General features: G+C 39.2%; 1 protein-coding gene across 1 annotated transcript in view; it reads right to left on the reverse strand.

Annotated features, from left to right (window-relative positions):
* The window catches only part of PTPRU (protein tyrosine phosphatase receptor type U), a 407,475-nt gene that overhangs the window by 36,882 nt on the left and 354,034 nt on the right, over positions 1–16,559 (reverse strand). Inside the window, exons 20-23 of the mRNA XM_070950088.1 lie at positions 13,255–13,291; positions 12,633–12,730; positions 12,415–12,531; positions 5,269–5,423 (exon numbers count right to left, since the gene is read on the reverse strand). Of these exons, the coding sequence (XP_070806189.1) occupies positions 5,269–5,423; positions 12,415–12,531; positions 12,633–12,730; positions 13,255–13,291 (407 nt within the window). The remainder of the gene's footprint in view (positions 1–5,268; positions 5,424–12,414; positions 12,532–12,632; positions 12,731–13,254; positions 13,292–16,559) is intronic.

Raw genomic sequence — 16,559 nt, forward strand, 5'->3', positions numbered from 1 at the left:
TGTTCCAAAAAGCAACTGGACAGTGTTGGTTTTTTGTTTTGTTCTCATCCAAGAAGCTTCGATGAGAAGCGAAATGCTTTCAAAAGGGGGGAAAAAAACCCCAAGAAAATCCAGCTGCCTTTTGGAAAAGCACCTTTCGGACAACCATGTCCTGGATGATTGAGAATCTCCATAAAGAGTTGAAATTGTTTATACATTGAAGGAAATACACATCCGCTAATTCACCATATTCTGGGTTGCAGATCAGGGTATCCAATCCATGGATGAAGAGGCAAATTTGGGTAGGTAAGTAACTTACTTAGTAAATAAGTACGTTAGTAAGACCACACCTAGAACACTATATCCAGTTTTGGTCATCACACTATAAAAAAAGATGTGGAGACTCTAGAAAGAGTGCAGAGAAGAGCAACCAAGATGATTAGGGGACTGGAGGATAAAACATGAAGAACAGTTACAGGACCTGGGCCTGGCTAGTCTAGTGAAGAGAAGGACCAGGGGAGACAAGATAGAGGTGTTCCAATATTTGAGGGGCTGCCCCAAAGAAGAGGGAGTCAAGCTATTCTCCAAAGCTCCTGAGGGCAGGACAAGAGAGGAGGGGGGTGTGTTAAGCTATTTTCAAAAGCACCTGAAGGCCAGACAAGGAATAATGAATGGAAACTGATCAAGGAAAGATTTAATCTAGAAATAAGGAGAAATTTTCTAATAGCGAGAGCAATCAAGCAATGGAACAGAAGTTGCCTTCAGAAGTTGTGGGAGCTTCATCACTGGAGGCTTTCAAGAAGAGACTGGACTGTCATCTGTCAGATATGGTGTAGGGTCTGCTTGGGCGGAGGGTTGGACTAGATGGCCTACAAGGTCCCTTCCAACTCTGTTAATCTGTATCTGTAAAATGGTGGTGGTATAAAAAAGTCTCAAAGACATGGCTCTGGTCTCCATCTTTGGATCCCCACTGCATACATTCCTAGTTGCAAGTTTTCACATATTCAGTTCCACCCTTTGGGGTGGAGTTTAAAACAAAACTACTCTTGTGTTGAAATATTACCCTGTCTTTTTTCCTCCTACTAGTTCTTATTCTCATTTGATTAGGATGTGCTGGTTCTTTGACATTTAATTCAAAGGAGAAGCACATTTCCAAGAATGTACTGCAGATGTAACTGTTTGGTTTTTTTAAAAAAAACAACAACAAGCTTTTATTTTAATTCTACCACTGTCAACAAAATATGGCACATTTTAAAAACCGGAAAGCAAAATACAAAAAAACCAATACATAAATAAATTCCTGTGTACTTTGGGAGGATGGAGAAAGACATTTGTCATCTCAAATAGTGGTACAAAATGTGCCTATAAAAAGATATTTGCACAGATGGAGGCAACTGGGAATATTTTGCTGTTGTAGCTTAAAAACTGGGGATCAAATATAAATAAAACAATTTTGAATTAATGGATTGTTGCTTCGATTTTGAATTAATAGATTGTTGCTTGTGTCTTAATTTTTTTTAAAATCCAATCCTATTTTCTACATTTTTAAGAATCACTGATCCAAGGAAAACTGTACTTCAATTTTCCAGTATTGTAAAACTGCAACTGATTAATTGCACCATATTATATGTTATGGGGAAATAGGATCATAACATTATACTACAGATAGTCCTCAATTTACAATTGAGTTCATTTAGGGACCATTCAAAGTTACAACGGCAGTGAAAAAAGTGACTTAGGACCATTTTTCACAATTACAACCTTTGCAGCATCCCCTGTGGTCACATGATCAAAATTCAGATGCTTGGCAACTGACTCATATTTATGACGGTTGCAGTGTCCCAGAGTCACATGATCCCCTTTTGGGACCTTCTGATAAGCAAGGTCAATGAGAAAGCCAGATTCACTTAACAAACCATGTCACTAACTTAATAACTTCAGTTATTCACTTAACAACTGTGGCAAGAAATGCTATAAAATGGAGCAAAATTCACTTAACAAATGTCTCACTTAACAACATAAATTTTGGGCTCAATTTTGTTTGTAGGTCGAAAATTACCTGTACTTCTTTTTTGTTTGTTTGTTTGTTTTTGCCCCACTTCCTCAAAAACATCCTATTAAAATTCATAATTCATAATTCATCCAGCTAGATTAAAACATCTCTAACACAATTTAGAAAGACCATGGTTAATAGATTACAATTCTGTGGGGGGTTAGAACCATCTATCAGTTGTTTTCATCATGTATTCATGATGACCTGTCAAAATACATTTAAAATAATTTGGTAAAGTGTTCTAAGCCCTTTTCTCATACTTTAAGATTTTCGAGAGAGCCTCTTATAATTTATATAAGAGTTTTATATAATATTGGAGAACTTCCTTTGATTTTAAATCACATTAGCATTGCTAATGTTCTTCAGGGTACAAGTTCATGAGCTTAAGAATATTTTTTTTTAATATTTCTTTCATTCATTCTAAACTAAGTTAGAACTTGCAACAACTTCTTCTGCAAAATATATTCAGAAGAAGTAAAATGAGTTTCAATAATCCATCTCCTAATCCTATAAAACTGTCTATCTTCCCATTCCTTGATCATATTTATCCTCATGTTTAAAATCTGGGTGATCAAGAAATGGGAAGAGAGGGGAAGGATGAAGGGAAAGAAATTGGTTCTACTTTTTCCAAATTTTGATCCAATGAGAATTGGATATATGATAGATATTAATTTCTTTTCTTTTTTATTTTATTTTATCTTATACATCCAACAAATATTAAATCTATAGCGGTCTACATCACAACATCACATAATTTCTTAATATCAGAGAGAGACTGTAGTGCCCAAATAGATTGAAAACCCAACACTAATGCAATTTGTAGTCACTGAATATCCTTTCAGTTCTGAATACAGTGGGTTATTTATTTTAACTGAACAGCATGAAAACGATAACTAGCTCTTCGTCTTATTTTTCTGGATGGTAGTTTTTTTTAATAATTATTTATACACAGGCACAGACTTCTACAAAAAAAAATCAATGAATTTATATTATCCTTTGACATCTACAAAAAAAGGTAATAGGGAAAGGATTTGGAAATACTTTATTTATTTATCTATTGGTTTGATTTATATGCCGCCCTTCTCCGGAGACTCAGGGCGGCTTACAATGCGTTAAGCAATAGCCTTCATACTTTTGTATATACCTGCTTAGTAGGGCTTTTGCCGCCCCCCACCCCCCAGCGGTGTTCTTTTTACACAAAGTCAGCTTATTGCCCCCACAATCTGGGTCCTCATTTTACCTACCTCGAAAGGATGGAAGGCTGAGTCAACCTTGAGCCTGGTGAGATTTGAACTTACAGTAATTGCAGGCAGCTGGCAGCACTTTAACAGCACTTTAGCCGCTGCGCCACCAAGGCTCTTACTTGAAAAAAATACAATTTGATGAGAAAATAGTTTTTCTTGTTGTGGCTACAATATTTGGCCAAATAATAACCTGGAACCGAGGAGAAATTTCCTGATAGTTAGAACAATTAATCAGCGGAATGACTTGCCTCCAGAAGTTGTTGTGGCTCCTATCACTGGAGGTTTTCAAGGAGAGATTGGACAACCATTTGTCTGAAATGGTATAAGGTTTTCTGCTTCAGCAGCGGTAGGACTAGAAGACCTCTAAGGTCCCTTCCAATCCTATGATTCTATGGCAAAGAGGTTGACTCAAATTTTGCTTTGATCTTTTACAGGAGAGGGCTACAACTGTATTTCTTTCATTGATAACAATCTTTTCTAATAATTACTCCTAAGTATTCAATTCAACTGGGTATTTGGAGAGATTTTTGCAAATGTTTAATAATACAGTAGGTTATTTACTCAGTGACATTTCATTGTCTGATCATCTTTCCCATAACCTAGACTTTTCCTGTTTCTCACACTACTATTGACCCCTAAGGAAGACCTCAAGAGCTTTTCCCATGGCTCTTGTTCCAACTAGGAACTGTAAGCATGCAGAGAGAATTCGGCAATTAAAAAAAAAAGTGTCACAGAAAACAGAATTAGCCATTGCATCTTCCATATTCATCTTTCAAATGCATGATACCTTTTTTGGATGGGCGTGTTTGTGGAATTTTTTAATAATTTTGAAATCAGGGGATGATGAGCAAGAGTAGACTCCATTCACACCTGGGCAGAAATTTTGGGAATAAGGCAGTGGATGAGGGTAGAGGTGAGAGAAATACCTTGATTGAACAGCCAAGAAGCAGATTCTGACAGAGATAGGGATCCAGGAGAGGAATTTGGGAGGCAAATCACACACACACACACACACACACACAAAGCATAGCAATTAAAGCATTGAAGCGGGCAAGGGACGATGGATAGATGATTTTTCTTCTGTGTTGTTGTTTTGATTTGCTTTCTCTTTCCTCTTGCTTTATTTTCTTTTCTTTTCCTTTTTTTTTAGGGTGGTGACATGATTAGAATTTAGGTAGGATAGAAAGAAAATGGTTTTTTTTAGTAAAAGGTGATATGATTAAAAGTTAGAAATAAGTGATAGAAATAAGAGAAGGGGGAATGTTAGTGTATCCTCTTTTACATAATAAAACAAAAATAACAATAAAAGAAAACATGGGAGAATTGAATAATGACAGATTGCAACTTATTGTAATTGTGTATCATTATTAGAAATATATAAGTTGATTGAATCTAATAATTATGATTAATTTTACTAGTTTTATTTGTATTAGAATGTGGGACACCCAGGTGCCACACTGTTCACACATTGATTTGATATATCTGTAAAAACTTTAAAAAAAATTAAAAAAAACTTAAAAAAAAAAGAGTAGACTCCATTCAGCGATGCCCAATAGTGCATTGGAGAAATCTGAGATTAGTGGCTTGCCACACTATTCTCCCATTAAAATGATGGCATACTTCCTTTGTGATCCTGCTCATTATAAGGCCATTTTCTGACTAAAACTTTTCACATATCCCCATTAAAATGTGCATTTTCCCACATTCTGTGATGAAATATATATATATATATATATATATATATATATATATATATATATATATATATATATATATATATATATATATGTTTATGTAAGTTTTCATGGGTATGTATGTGTGTATAGTTAATATTTCGGGTTTCTTCCCGTGTAATTGTGGATATATCCCTAAAAGGGTAGAAGCGACGTTTCGGCAGAATCCCATCTGCCATCATCAGGCTTATGTCAGCAGTCAATATATATATTGGACCAAAACAACCACAAAATTAACAACTATGATTCTTGGACATACCTGCAGTGAATAACTATGGGTCCTGCATCAGGAGGTGTAGAAGCTTTGACTCTGCGAATGAATGCCAGCAGCCCCGTGGCGTGGTATGGTACCCCGTGTTCTGGCCATGACGTGAAGTGGAACTGCTTTACTTCATGCCTTGCTGAATAGCCCCTCTGCAAGTAATGAGAGTGAGATAGAGGACAATCTTATATGTGGTCTGGCACCAGACTAAAAACTGGGAGACTGGGAGTTCTAGACCTGCCTTAGGCATAACACAAGTCATGTAACCTTGGACCAGTTTCTCAGCCCTAAGAACAAAGCAGTAGCAAACCATTTCTGAAAATGTTGCCAAGATAATTATGACAGAGAGAGAGAAACAGAGAGAGACAGAGACAGAGACACAAAGAGAGACAGACAGAGACAGAGACAGAGACAGAGACAGAGAGAGAGAGAGAGAGAGAGAGAGAGAGAGAGAGAGAGAGAGAGAGAACACACAGTGTTCTTAATAGAATAAAACTATCTGCACTGTTGATGCCAGAAAAGCTATTGGTTGATTTGACCCTCTTTCTTTCTTTCTTTCTTTCTTTCTTTCTTTCTTTCTTTCTTTCTTTCTTTCTTTCTTTCTTTCTTTCTCTTCCTTCCTTCCTTCCTTCCTTCCTTCCTTCCTTCCTTCCTTCCTCTGCTTCCTAGGGCTGAGAGACAGGTGTTGACACAGGTAGCTTTGCACCCAGGAGTAGCAATAGCAATACTTCATAGTGCTTTACAGTCTTCCCTAAGCAGTTTACAGAGTCAGCATATTGCCCCCAACAATCTGAGTCCTTGTTTTACCGACCTTGGAAAGATGGAAGTCTGAGTCAACCTTGAGCTGGTCAGGATTGAACTTCTGGCATCAGCAGAATTAGTCGGTAATACTGCATTCCAACCACTGCGCCACCAGGGCTGCTAGAATTGTGAGTAGAATTCATGCAATCTCTCAGTTTCTAGGCTAATGCTCTCATCACTACACCAAACTGTATCTCTGAACCATACTCCTCCTTAAATTAGGATACTCCAGTCATCCTCCTCTTCCAATTTATACCAGTATAAGTTCAAACTGCACCTTCTGTACAAACAGCTTGCTTTGATCATATTTGGCAAAGGCCATTAAGAAAAAGAAAATCTATCTCAACTACGGATGAATTTTCACAATCAAGTCGAAGGCAAAGTTATTTAGCAGGAGCCAGCAGATTGGAACTGCCAGGTTTTTAAAACCCAGAAGATAAAATTAAATTCACAGCGAACGAAGTTAACTACTACTTCAAAGAAAATGCCCAACGCACTCTAAACTAAATTGATCTTGTTTAATTATCAAAGGCAAATGAAGTTCTGGTTGTTGATGCAAAGGAAACCTTCTGGTGCTTTCTAGTTTCACCTGTGGCAAGTGTAATTATGGAGGCTACAATTTACTTGTGATGACAGGCAGTAGATTACCAGCGCATTATGGCATTGAATCCAGCATGGAAGAATACAATGTGTCATGCCTTCTTCACTTTGGGGGATGCAATCCAGAAAATAGTTGTGTTCTTATTGTAATCTCTCAAACAGAATCAGGGAAATTGGGGGAGATGGTTCATCTGGTTTGCCAGAGTGAAGTGAGGATTTGAGAGAACCACATCGGCCCTTCTGAGGTCACCGGAGGAAAACTGGAACAAGAAATACAACTAGAAATGAATTTTAATCACAAAAATGGGCTTATTCCAGGACTGAAGGTCGTGCTCTCTGTTCTGCTTTGTGCATTGCATCCTAAATCACTTATCATTACTATGATAGAATGCATTTTTGCTGAGCTGCTGTCAGGCAAATTTAATATGCTCAGAAGATTACCCGTTTCCAGGTTTCCTCATTACTAGATTCAGTAGTTTTGATGGGGAAGTCCCAGATCCCTGATTAAGGTCTCCTTCTACTGAAAACTACAGTAAATATCTTGTAATGGTTACAAGGCAGCTAGATCCCTGAGGCTCTTTTGTACTTTATTGGAAACAAGATTGTCATTTAACATTTTTTCCAGATTAAGGAGAGGGGAAAGCAAATTACCATTGTGGTTGTCCCAAGGTTGAGCAATTACAATTGCTCAATAATTGACTGAACTTTGCGACCTCTGTCTACAAGATAAAAAATGATTATCCATTCCCTGTAGAATTAATATGGTGCTTAGGCTCAAATTAATCCGTCAAGAATGTCCATGTAAATAAAGGGGTACTCTACAATATTATTTGCTAAGACAATGACCTTTGATAGAGTTTCTAAAAGCTATACAAGAAGGCTCAGAGGGCATGAAACTGATCAACATGAAAGGTTAATACATTAAAATGTGTGTTAGAAGATCTGGGCCATTTCATGCAGTCTCAAGACCGTCACTGGATTATCCACCATTTTGGGATGTATAAAAGAGAACAAAGTGGTGTTAAAGCCATGGGAAAGGCTTAATACACCTGAAACTGCAAGAAAGAAGAACAAAAGGTGAGAAGGAAGAAGGAACAGCAGTAGCAAGTAACCTGAGAAGCTAGTCACTAAACTAGGATTTTCAAGATTAACTAGCTCAACTCCTAATCTCTATGGACCCAATCATGCATTTTTCTTGGGAGTAATATGAGAGTGCTGAATACTTCTGGGAATGTTTACTTGAATTCTCAGATTAGTTTACAGCCTTGGTGTCAGGCTCCAAGTAATGCACCCATTACAAATCGAACTCCAAGGCATTGCTTTTCCTCAAAGAACAAATTTATTTAGATACATCATCTTGGCGTTACTGGTGAAAAGCCAATACTGAAGTTCCTGGGCTTTTCACCCCAATGTAAGTTTCAGTTTCTCAAGTTCCCAAAACAACCTGTCACATTTTCCAACCAAGATGGGAACTGGTTGCTTGGCGACTTCTCTCCTCCTCCTCTGGTCCAACAGCCATTGGAATGTGGTTGACCCATTGGCTAGAAATGATGTTTTGACAGAAGGCTCTATCCTCCTTCAGCTTCAAACTGTGTCAACCTGAATTCATGTCAGAATACCCAATGATACAAACAATCCCACATCCTAATCAAATTCAGGCTTGACACCTGGAATTTTCTAGTGGTATCTTAGTGGTCTGCTACCCAAATATTATCCAGATCTGGCCTACTTAGCTTCCAATTCCAGGTAGGTCTGCCATGTTTCTACCATTTTACTGAGATACCCTGGTAAATGGACAGTCAGTGACTTGCTACATTTACCATGGAAGTCATTCTGTGAACAGAAAGAGCTCTCATGATAGCCCCTTTTATAAGAATAGAGAGACGGCCGTCTTTCAAAACTCCAAATGTGTTCACTGAACCAAGAATGGTTTGTCTATTTTACATTAAGCCTTCCCTTCTTGCAATCTTTTACATTAAAGCTTTGGCTCTTGCTGTTCCTTCAGGGGGAAAAGTTTGTCAAGGCAGTTCGCCCACAATTGAATGATCCCTGTCTGGAGAAAGAACACGACTGATGCAAGATCTCCAAGCAACAGTTTGAATACAGAAAAAAAACATGTTCTTTTGACATCGCATTCATTTCTTTTTATTACAGTTGCAAAAACCAGCATTATCAAAAGTGTATAGATTCAACACGTAAAAGGTAGGAAATAAAATAGACTGAATAAAAGTTAAAACTGAATTCAAAGTAAAAGGATAAAAATGATGGCAAACCACTGACTGCATTCAGCAACAGACAATTGGTTGTCTTTGAAAATCACAATTTAGCACAAAACACAGCAAATCTTATAGGTGGGATGGATACGTCTATCTGCTAACAGCTAAAATGCATAAAAGTCACCGGTATACCTTGAGAGCTCAACTAGAAGATGGACCATAAGAGCAGTCCTCTGTCTATTTTCAGCCCCATAGAAAAAAAGTGGATTATGGGTTGTCCTAGATCAAACACACTAGGGCAGCTGGTAGTCTCTCTCAGCTTGGCTGGGTTCTTGCAGATGTTTCATTCCCAAACTAGATAACACCATCAATGCATTGATTAACTACGGTAGTGGCCAAAATTGTGGAAACCTTTTGGGAAAAGTGTATTTTTGAGGTTTGATGGCTAATAACGCCACTTTTTTTTGGAGTTTCAAGATAATCCTATTCCACTGCTGGAATGGCCTGGGAAGAGCCCAGACCTTAACCCAATTGAAAATCTATGGAGCCGACTAAAGAAACTTGTTAGTCAGAAGCCACCCAGCAATAAAACCCAGTTAATAGAAGCAATCATTCAATCTTGGTTTCACATGATAACAGCTGCAGAACTCAAAGACTTCCACGGGAAGGCATTGTAAGGCCGTAATTCATGCTAAAGGCTACCCAACTAAATATTAACTGACATGGTGATAATGTTTGTATATCTTGTTTTGTTCTATGGTGATCATTTTTGTATATCTTGTTTTTTCTACGTGTTTCACTTTTCTTTTTTATACTGTAACTGCTATTCTAATAGCAAATCCTTCATAAAAGTTATCGCATTACATTCTTGATTAAATTATCTTTCCACTGATATATAATTTTATGGTACCACTCCCCAAAAAATGTGGTGATATTAGCTAGTTTTAGAAAATACACTTTTCCCAAAAGGATTCCACAATTTTGGCCACTACTGTAGTTTGTCAATGAAATATCTGCAAGAAAACAACCACAAAGGACACTCCAATTGAACTCTGAACTACAAATATTCTCTTCTATCAGTACACAAGGGCAGATACAACCTTTCACGGGTATGTTTTGGAAACATACACATCCCTTCCATTACTGTCAGCAACACATCAAAACAAGCTAATGAAAGTAGGCTTATTGACTTTTGAGACCCTGGAGAAAAAAAGATGGAATCTGATAGTAACTGGCTGCATTACCTATCAAATTTACATACACAATCCATTTCTCTAGTCTTCTAAATCCCAGATATGCTCAGCAACTAGGGAAGAGATCAAATCTTACCAATATATTCATATTAAGAAGCAGCCACCCATATGAACAGAAAAAATAAGCATGGCTAGGTTTCCTGCTAAAAATATTAATTTAAGGTGATCATTAATTTAAGGGGATCACTATAATCTGGCCAGGGTCTCCAGCCTTGGCAACTTTAAGCCTGGAGGACTTCAATTCCTAGAATTCCCCATCCAGCAGATCTAGGCTATAGCCTCCCAGAGGCCTGCGCTACTTCCAAGTTAAGTATGGTGTTTGTAACGCATTTTGGGGAAGAATAGAGCATTCAGAGAATTATTTTGACAACCTCTAGGTTCTTTTCTAAACATAACCCCAACAGCAACAGCAGTAAACCTGTGGCATTAAAAACATTTAGCGCTGAAGCAATATGGAAGTCACCAATTCCATGATCAAATTTCAGGTTGGCCGAGGCAGTGTTTTCAGCATTATTCATTAGATATGGCAATTGTGCATGAAAAAGTTCTCCCAATATTTATAACAACCCCCTTGGCTCTATTGCCTGTCTGTTAATCTGCCACCTGTGTTTAATCAGTCCCTTGGCAAAAACGATATCCTTAATTTTAGACAAGTTTGTATTCAGCATATCTTCTGTACAATAGGAAACCAGAGCCCTTAACATTCTCCTCGGTCCACTCATGTCTGTGAAATCAAAAAAGCAAAATTAGAGAGTGGTTGGCCTACTAGACAACGTGGGCGATAATACGTCTGCCAAGAGGCAAGATCGGTAATTAAAGAATGTATGTATGTTTGTCTCTGTGTGTGGTGTGTTAAACAACGACGAGTCTTACAAGCAACCTTGCTTGACATCTTTTCAATTAGGGATCCTGTCTGACAGCTAGCCTTGACTATTACATTCAATATCAACAAACAAATTATGTATTAATAGAAAGAGACATTATCAACACCTGTCTCCTGTAATTTCTCTGTTTTGAGAATGGATGAAATGCTGACTCGAAATCTACAAGGAGAAAAAATACTGTTTTTTGTTTTTTGTTTAGAAAGGAGCTCTACTTTTTTTACTAGATGGCTTAGAACCAAACGCCGACTGAGTGTTGATAATCTTATTCACCTATTAAGATGCTTTTCTGTTCTACTTGTAGTTTTATCCATGTACAGTATACCCAGCATAAAATTTGCCTACTATATTAAGTAAACTAATGGTATACTATAGTAAGTAAACTAATGGTATGAGCCAAGGTGGCGCAGTAGTTAGAGTGCAGTACTGCAGGCTACTTCTGCTGACTGCCTGCAATTTGGCAGTTCGAATCTCACCAGACTCAGGCTTCCATTCTTCTGAGGTTGGTAAAATGAGGACCCAAATTGTTGGGGGCAAGATGCTTACTCTGTAAACTGCTTAAAGAGGGCTGGAAAGCACTGGAAAGAGATATATAAGTCTAAGTGCTATTCATGGGTGGGTTCTACTTACCTTTACTACTGGTTTGCAATGGGAGCGCGCGCACATGCTTCTGTGCTATTGCTATAAGAGTCAAATCATAATCAGGGGCTTTGCCTAGCTTAAGTTCTTTATAAGCAGTCTTTCTCAACCTCAGCAATTTTAAGATATATAGACTTCAGTTCCCAGAATTCCCTACCTATGCAGAATCCTGCTAATCTGATAGTAAATACCCCCTACCCATTGTTTTTATAGCCCAAGAACTAGGGAGGGTCCCTTCTGAGCCACTTGTCCCACCCCCATTCCTGCTGCAGGCTAAACTGGTTTTTATCTGACTGCTCCCTTGGTTACCTCTCTTCACCCATCTCCTGAGGTCATTCCCATATACATTGCAGGAATTCTGGGAGTTGAAGTCCATACATCTTGCTAAGATTGAGAAACGCTGGCACCAACTTGCAGTTGTATTTATGATTATATGTTCAATCATCAAATAAATCATATATCTCTTATATTCAAACTACTAATTCTCTACCAAACAAATGCTATTTTTAAAAATATTTTTACCCACTGCCAAACATATTTCAGGCCTTCTTTTAAATCATTTTTAGAATGGGTGTTTTTGAATAAAATAAGAGAAGGAAGAAGATGAAAGTCCTGATGTAGTTACATTATTATGTGCTGCCTAGAGTCATATATGAGATAGTCCATATAAGACCTACAAATAAATTAAATAAATATTAACGTGGATAAAATAAAACATGTTTATAGACAGAGGGATATCCTTGCAAATCTTACCCTTTCCAGGGCGAATGTCCTCACCACATATTCTGCCAGAGTCTCTGATTTCATCTGGGTAATTTTAATGTCTCCATACATCTCTGAGTCATCTGGCCAATACTTGGCACACTTAACCTGCATGCAACAATAAACCAGATTATGGTTAAGTCTATTGTGGAAGAGGTAAGCATTATCTGAAGCCACTGGTGAAGAGGAAACCGACAACCATCACTTACTCTTCCCACTTCTACCAGCTTTGTTATCATCACTATGCTGGAACAGTGTTCCTGCCACACCATCCGCCAAAAATCATAGACCATCTCCTGTTTGGGGCCTAGAGCACAGAGAAAAAGACCAAAAAAAGATTGAAACAGAGATAAAGAAAGTCAGGGACCCATTTAAATACCATGGTTATTTTAGCAATAGCACTTAGACTTATATACCATCCCAAAGTGCTTTACAGCACTCTCTGAGCAGTTTATAGATGTCAGCATATTGCCCTCAACAATCTGGGTCCTCATTTTACTGACCTCAGAAGGATAGAAAGCTGAGTCAACCTTGAGCCGGCCAGGATCGAACTCCTGGCTGTGGGCAGAGTTTGCCCGCAATACTACATTCTAACCACTGCGCCACCCCGGGATATTTTACCCAATATATAATCTCAAAGCAGTTTTGGATATTTTTGTAATGCACTGAAGAAGCTTGAGCATGAAATATTTTGGGCACATCTTGGTATTCAGCACATCTTCTTGTGCTGTCTTCTTTCCATATATGCAAAAAAAAAAAAAAATGGAAAGGGGAAAAAAGGAGAAAGCATGCTAAAAAGCCATATCCAAGCAGTAGGCATGAAGGTCTTACCTTGTGTGGCTATGAAGTGGTTAGACCTTTGGTAACCCTGTAAAGAAAAAAAAATATGCATTATAGGAAAGAAGGAAGGAAGGAAGGAAGGAAGGAAGGAAGGAAGGAAGGAAGGAAGGAAGGAAGGAAGGAAGGAAGGAAGGAAGGAAGGAAGGAAGGAAGGTTTTATCTATTTTTATATGCTCCAAGGTCTGCTACTCTGAAAGTTGAAACCTCTTGTTTTCTTCCTTCAACAGTTATTCCAAAATCTACAAACTTTTAAGATGGGATACAGGCAGGGGTGGGATTCTACCGGTTCAGACCAGTTTGGGGAAACCAGTAGCTCTGAAGATCAGCTGGGAGCAAACCGGTTCGCTCCAACGATCAGCTGGGGCCGCCTGCCCGTCCCTGCGCTTTACTGACCTATATCTTCTCAGCTGATTCGCGCGACAGAGTGGATTGCCGCGTGATCAGCTGTGTTACTACCCAGCAGTAACGACGGTTGTTAAACTGGCAGGATCCCATCACTGGGTACAGGCAAGGAAGATAATGTTCCATTTGATTTCTGTTTAAGCAATGTGTCTCAACCAAAATATCTTCCAAACCCTAAGCACCATTGGTAGCTTCCATGTCTCACCACAGAACGAGTATTTCCAAACAGTCTCCTCAAAGTACACTTTTCATAATTGATGCACAATTCACATCCAATATGTATCCACTAGCAGTTCCTTTGCAACCATCTGTCTTTCTCTTTGGTACAAAGGTAGACACTTTCTCCTCCTCCTCACATCACACTTATAGCCAAGAGCTATTTAATACAGCCAGAATGGGTTGCTCTGAGGTCCAATAAATACCTCATCAACTTCACCCTAGAAAAGCTAGAAGGAAATGCATGTTGCTTTTAGGAGAGCAACGTGGACATCTTCCTTATGGCAGCATTTTCCAGGCTGAGCTGGTTAACCAGAGGTTCTAGAGCAGGGGTGTCAAACTCGATTTCATTGAGGACCGCATTAGAGTTGTGTTTGACCTTGGAGGGGAGTGGCCAGGGGGTGTGGCCAGCTCGACGTCACTCCTGTCGGGTGCGCCAGCGGTGGCCTGAGCACTCTGTCAGTCAAAACAGACTCCCAAGCTCCATTTTCAGCTGCCACAGCCTCCTGCAACCCTCTGCCAGTGAAAACAGAGCTCGGGAGCCCATTTTTGCTGGCAGAAGCACCGGGGGCTTGCTGTTTCCAGGGCGGCCCAGCAGGCCAGATCTAAGTACCCCATGGGCCAGATCCAGCCCCTGTTCTACAGCCTCCCCAAAAATCCTGGGAATAAGCCTTACCTCCCAGAGCTTCTACTACTAAGTAGCAACTTGTCAATCTTTTAAAATCAAATTAGATTCCACCCATCTCACTCATAGCGTATATAATGATTATTCTGAAACAACTCCCTACTTTAATGAGGGAGACTACAGTACTACTCTGTCATGCCAAATGTATTCTCTGACCCATAGTTGCATATCCCTGTTCTAGCAAGCATGGAAATATTTTCAAACACAACTATGCATGCAGGGCTCCACTGAACACAGGGCTTCAACATACCACAGCCAAACAGCGGGAGGCCCGCTCCCACAGAGAGGGCCTCCTCAGGGTGCCATCAGCCAAACAATGTAGGCTGGTGGCCCCCAGGGGGAGGGCCTTCTCTGTGGGGGCTCCCACCCTCTGGAATCAGTTGCCCCCGGAGATAAGAAGAATCCAGGACCTCAATGCCTTCCGTCGTTCCCTGAAAACCTATCTTTTTCAGCAAGCCGGGTTGGCTTAAGAAGAAATTTTTAAAATTTTTTAAAATTTTTAAAATTTTTAAATTCTTTTAATTAGTCTGTGATTCTTAACTTTCGGGCCAAAATTTATATATATTTTTAAATGTTTTAATATTTGTATTCTATGTTTTTTATCTTGGCTGTACACCGCCCTGAGTCCTCAGGGAGAAGGGCGGTATATAAATTGAAAATTAAATTAAATTAAATTAAATTAAATTAAATTAAATTAAATTAAATTAAATTAAATTAAATTAAATTAAATTAAATTAAATTAAATTAAATTAAATTAAATTAAATTAAATTAAATTAAATTAAATTAAATTAAATTAAATTAAATTAAATTAAATTAAATACGGTACTGAACCTCAAATCATCTGTAGGGAAACCGTATGCATTCATCCCACAATACACAGGTCGTTGGGATGAGTAATTAAAAGCAGAAGCAAATCACAGCTCAAGAACACTACGTGTAGCACCACGACACAGAGAAGTCATTACAATTAGTGCTCGTTTTACAACCATTCCATGTAGCAACTGTTCAGAGTTACAACGGTCCTGGAAAAAAGCGACTTATGACTGGTTCTCGTGCTTATGACCATCACAGCATTCCCCAGGGTCATGTGATCAAAATTTGGACACTTGGCAACTGGCATGTATTTATGATGGTTGCAGTATCTCGGGATGATGTGTTTGCTATTTGCAGCCTTCCCAGCTAGATTCCAACAAGCACAATCGATGGTGGAAGCTGGATTTGCTTAACAAGCCACACAATTCACTGAACTACAGTGATCTGTTTAACGACTGTCATTAAAAAAAAACATCATAAAATCAGATGTGACTCACTTAACAATGACCTTGCTTAGCAATAGAAATTCTGGCCCCAATTATGGTTGTAATAAGGGGTGGGCTGCTGGGGGTTCGCAGAGGTTTGGGAGAATCTCTAGCTAAGATTCTGTGCAGTTCGGAGAACTCCCAAATCCCACTCCTGGCTGGCCCTGCCCACCCCGTCCCGCCCCTTCCAGGAGTCCCCACACGGTCTGTTTTGGATGCAGGTAAGTGAAGTGGAGACTTGGGGAGGGTGAAAAATGGGCCTACCAGAAGTTTGGGACGGGCTTGTTTCCAACCTCTAGAGGGCTTCTGGAGCCTGGGGAGGCCATTTTCACCCTCCCCAAGGCTTGAGAAAAGCTGCCAGAGCCCAGGGAGGGCAAACCCCCCCCCCCCCACGGTACAGGAGGCCAAGTAGGCCATGCCCACCATGGCCATGCCCACCCAGCAACCGGGCAGAGAACCTCTTGCTAAAATTTTTGAAGCCCACCCCTGGTTGTAAGTCAAGGATTATCTGTACGCCTTGAGAACTGCTATGAACGCTCCTCTTCTTCTAAGCCAGGGGTCTCCAAACTTGGCAATTTATGGACTGGCTGGCTAAGGAAGAGCTTAGACTCCATAGTAGAGCCTAAGATTTGCCATATGGCTTATAATTTCCCATGTTCTATCGTCTTTGGTAAGATCTGGCCAAGACAATCAG

Source organism: Pituophis catenifer, unplaced genomic scaffold, assembly GCF_029215685.1.
Source record: "Pituophis catenifer annectens isolate HBS135680 unplaced genomic scaffold, rPitCat1.0.hap2 SCAF_9, whole genome shotgun sequence".
NCBI classification, from domain to species: domain Eukaryota; kingdom Metazoa; phylum Chordata; class Lepidosauria; order Squamata; family Colubridae; genus Pituophis; species Pituophis catenifer.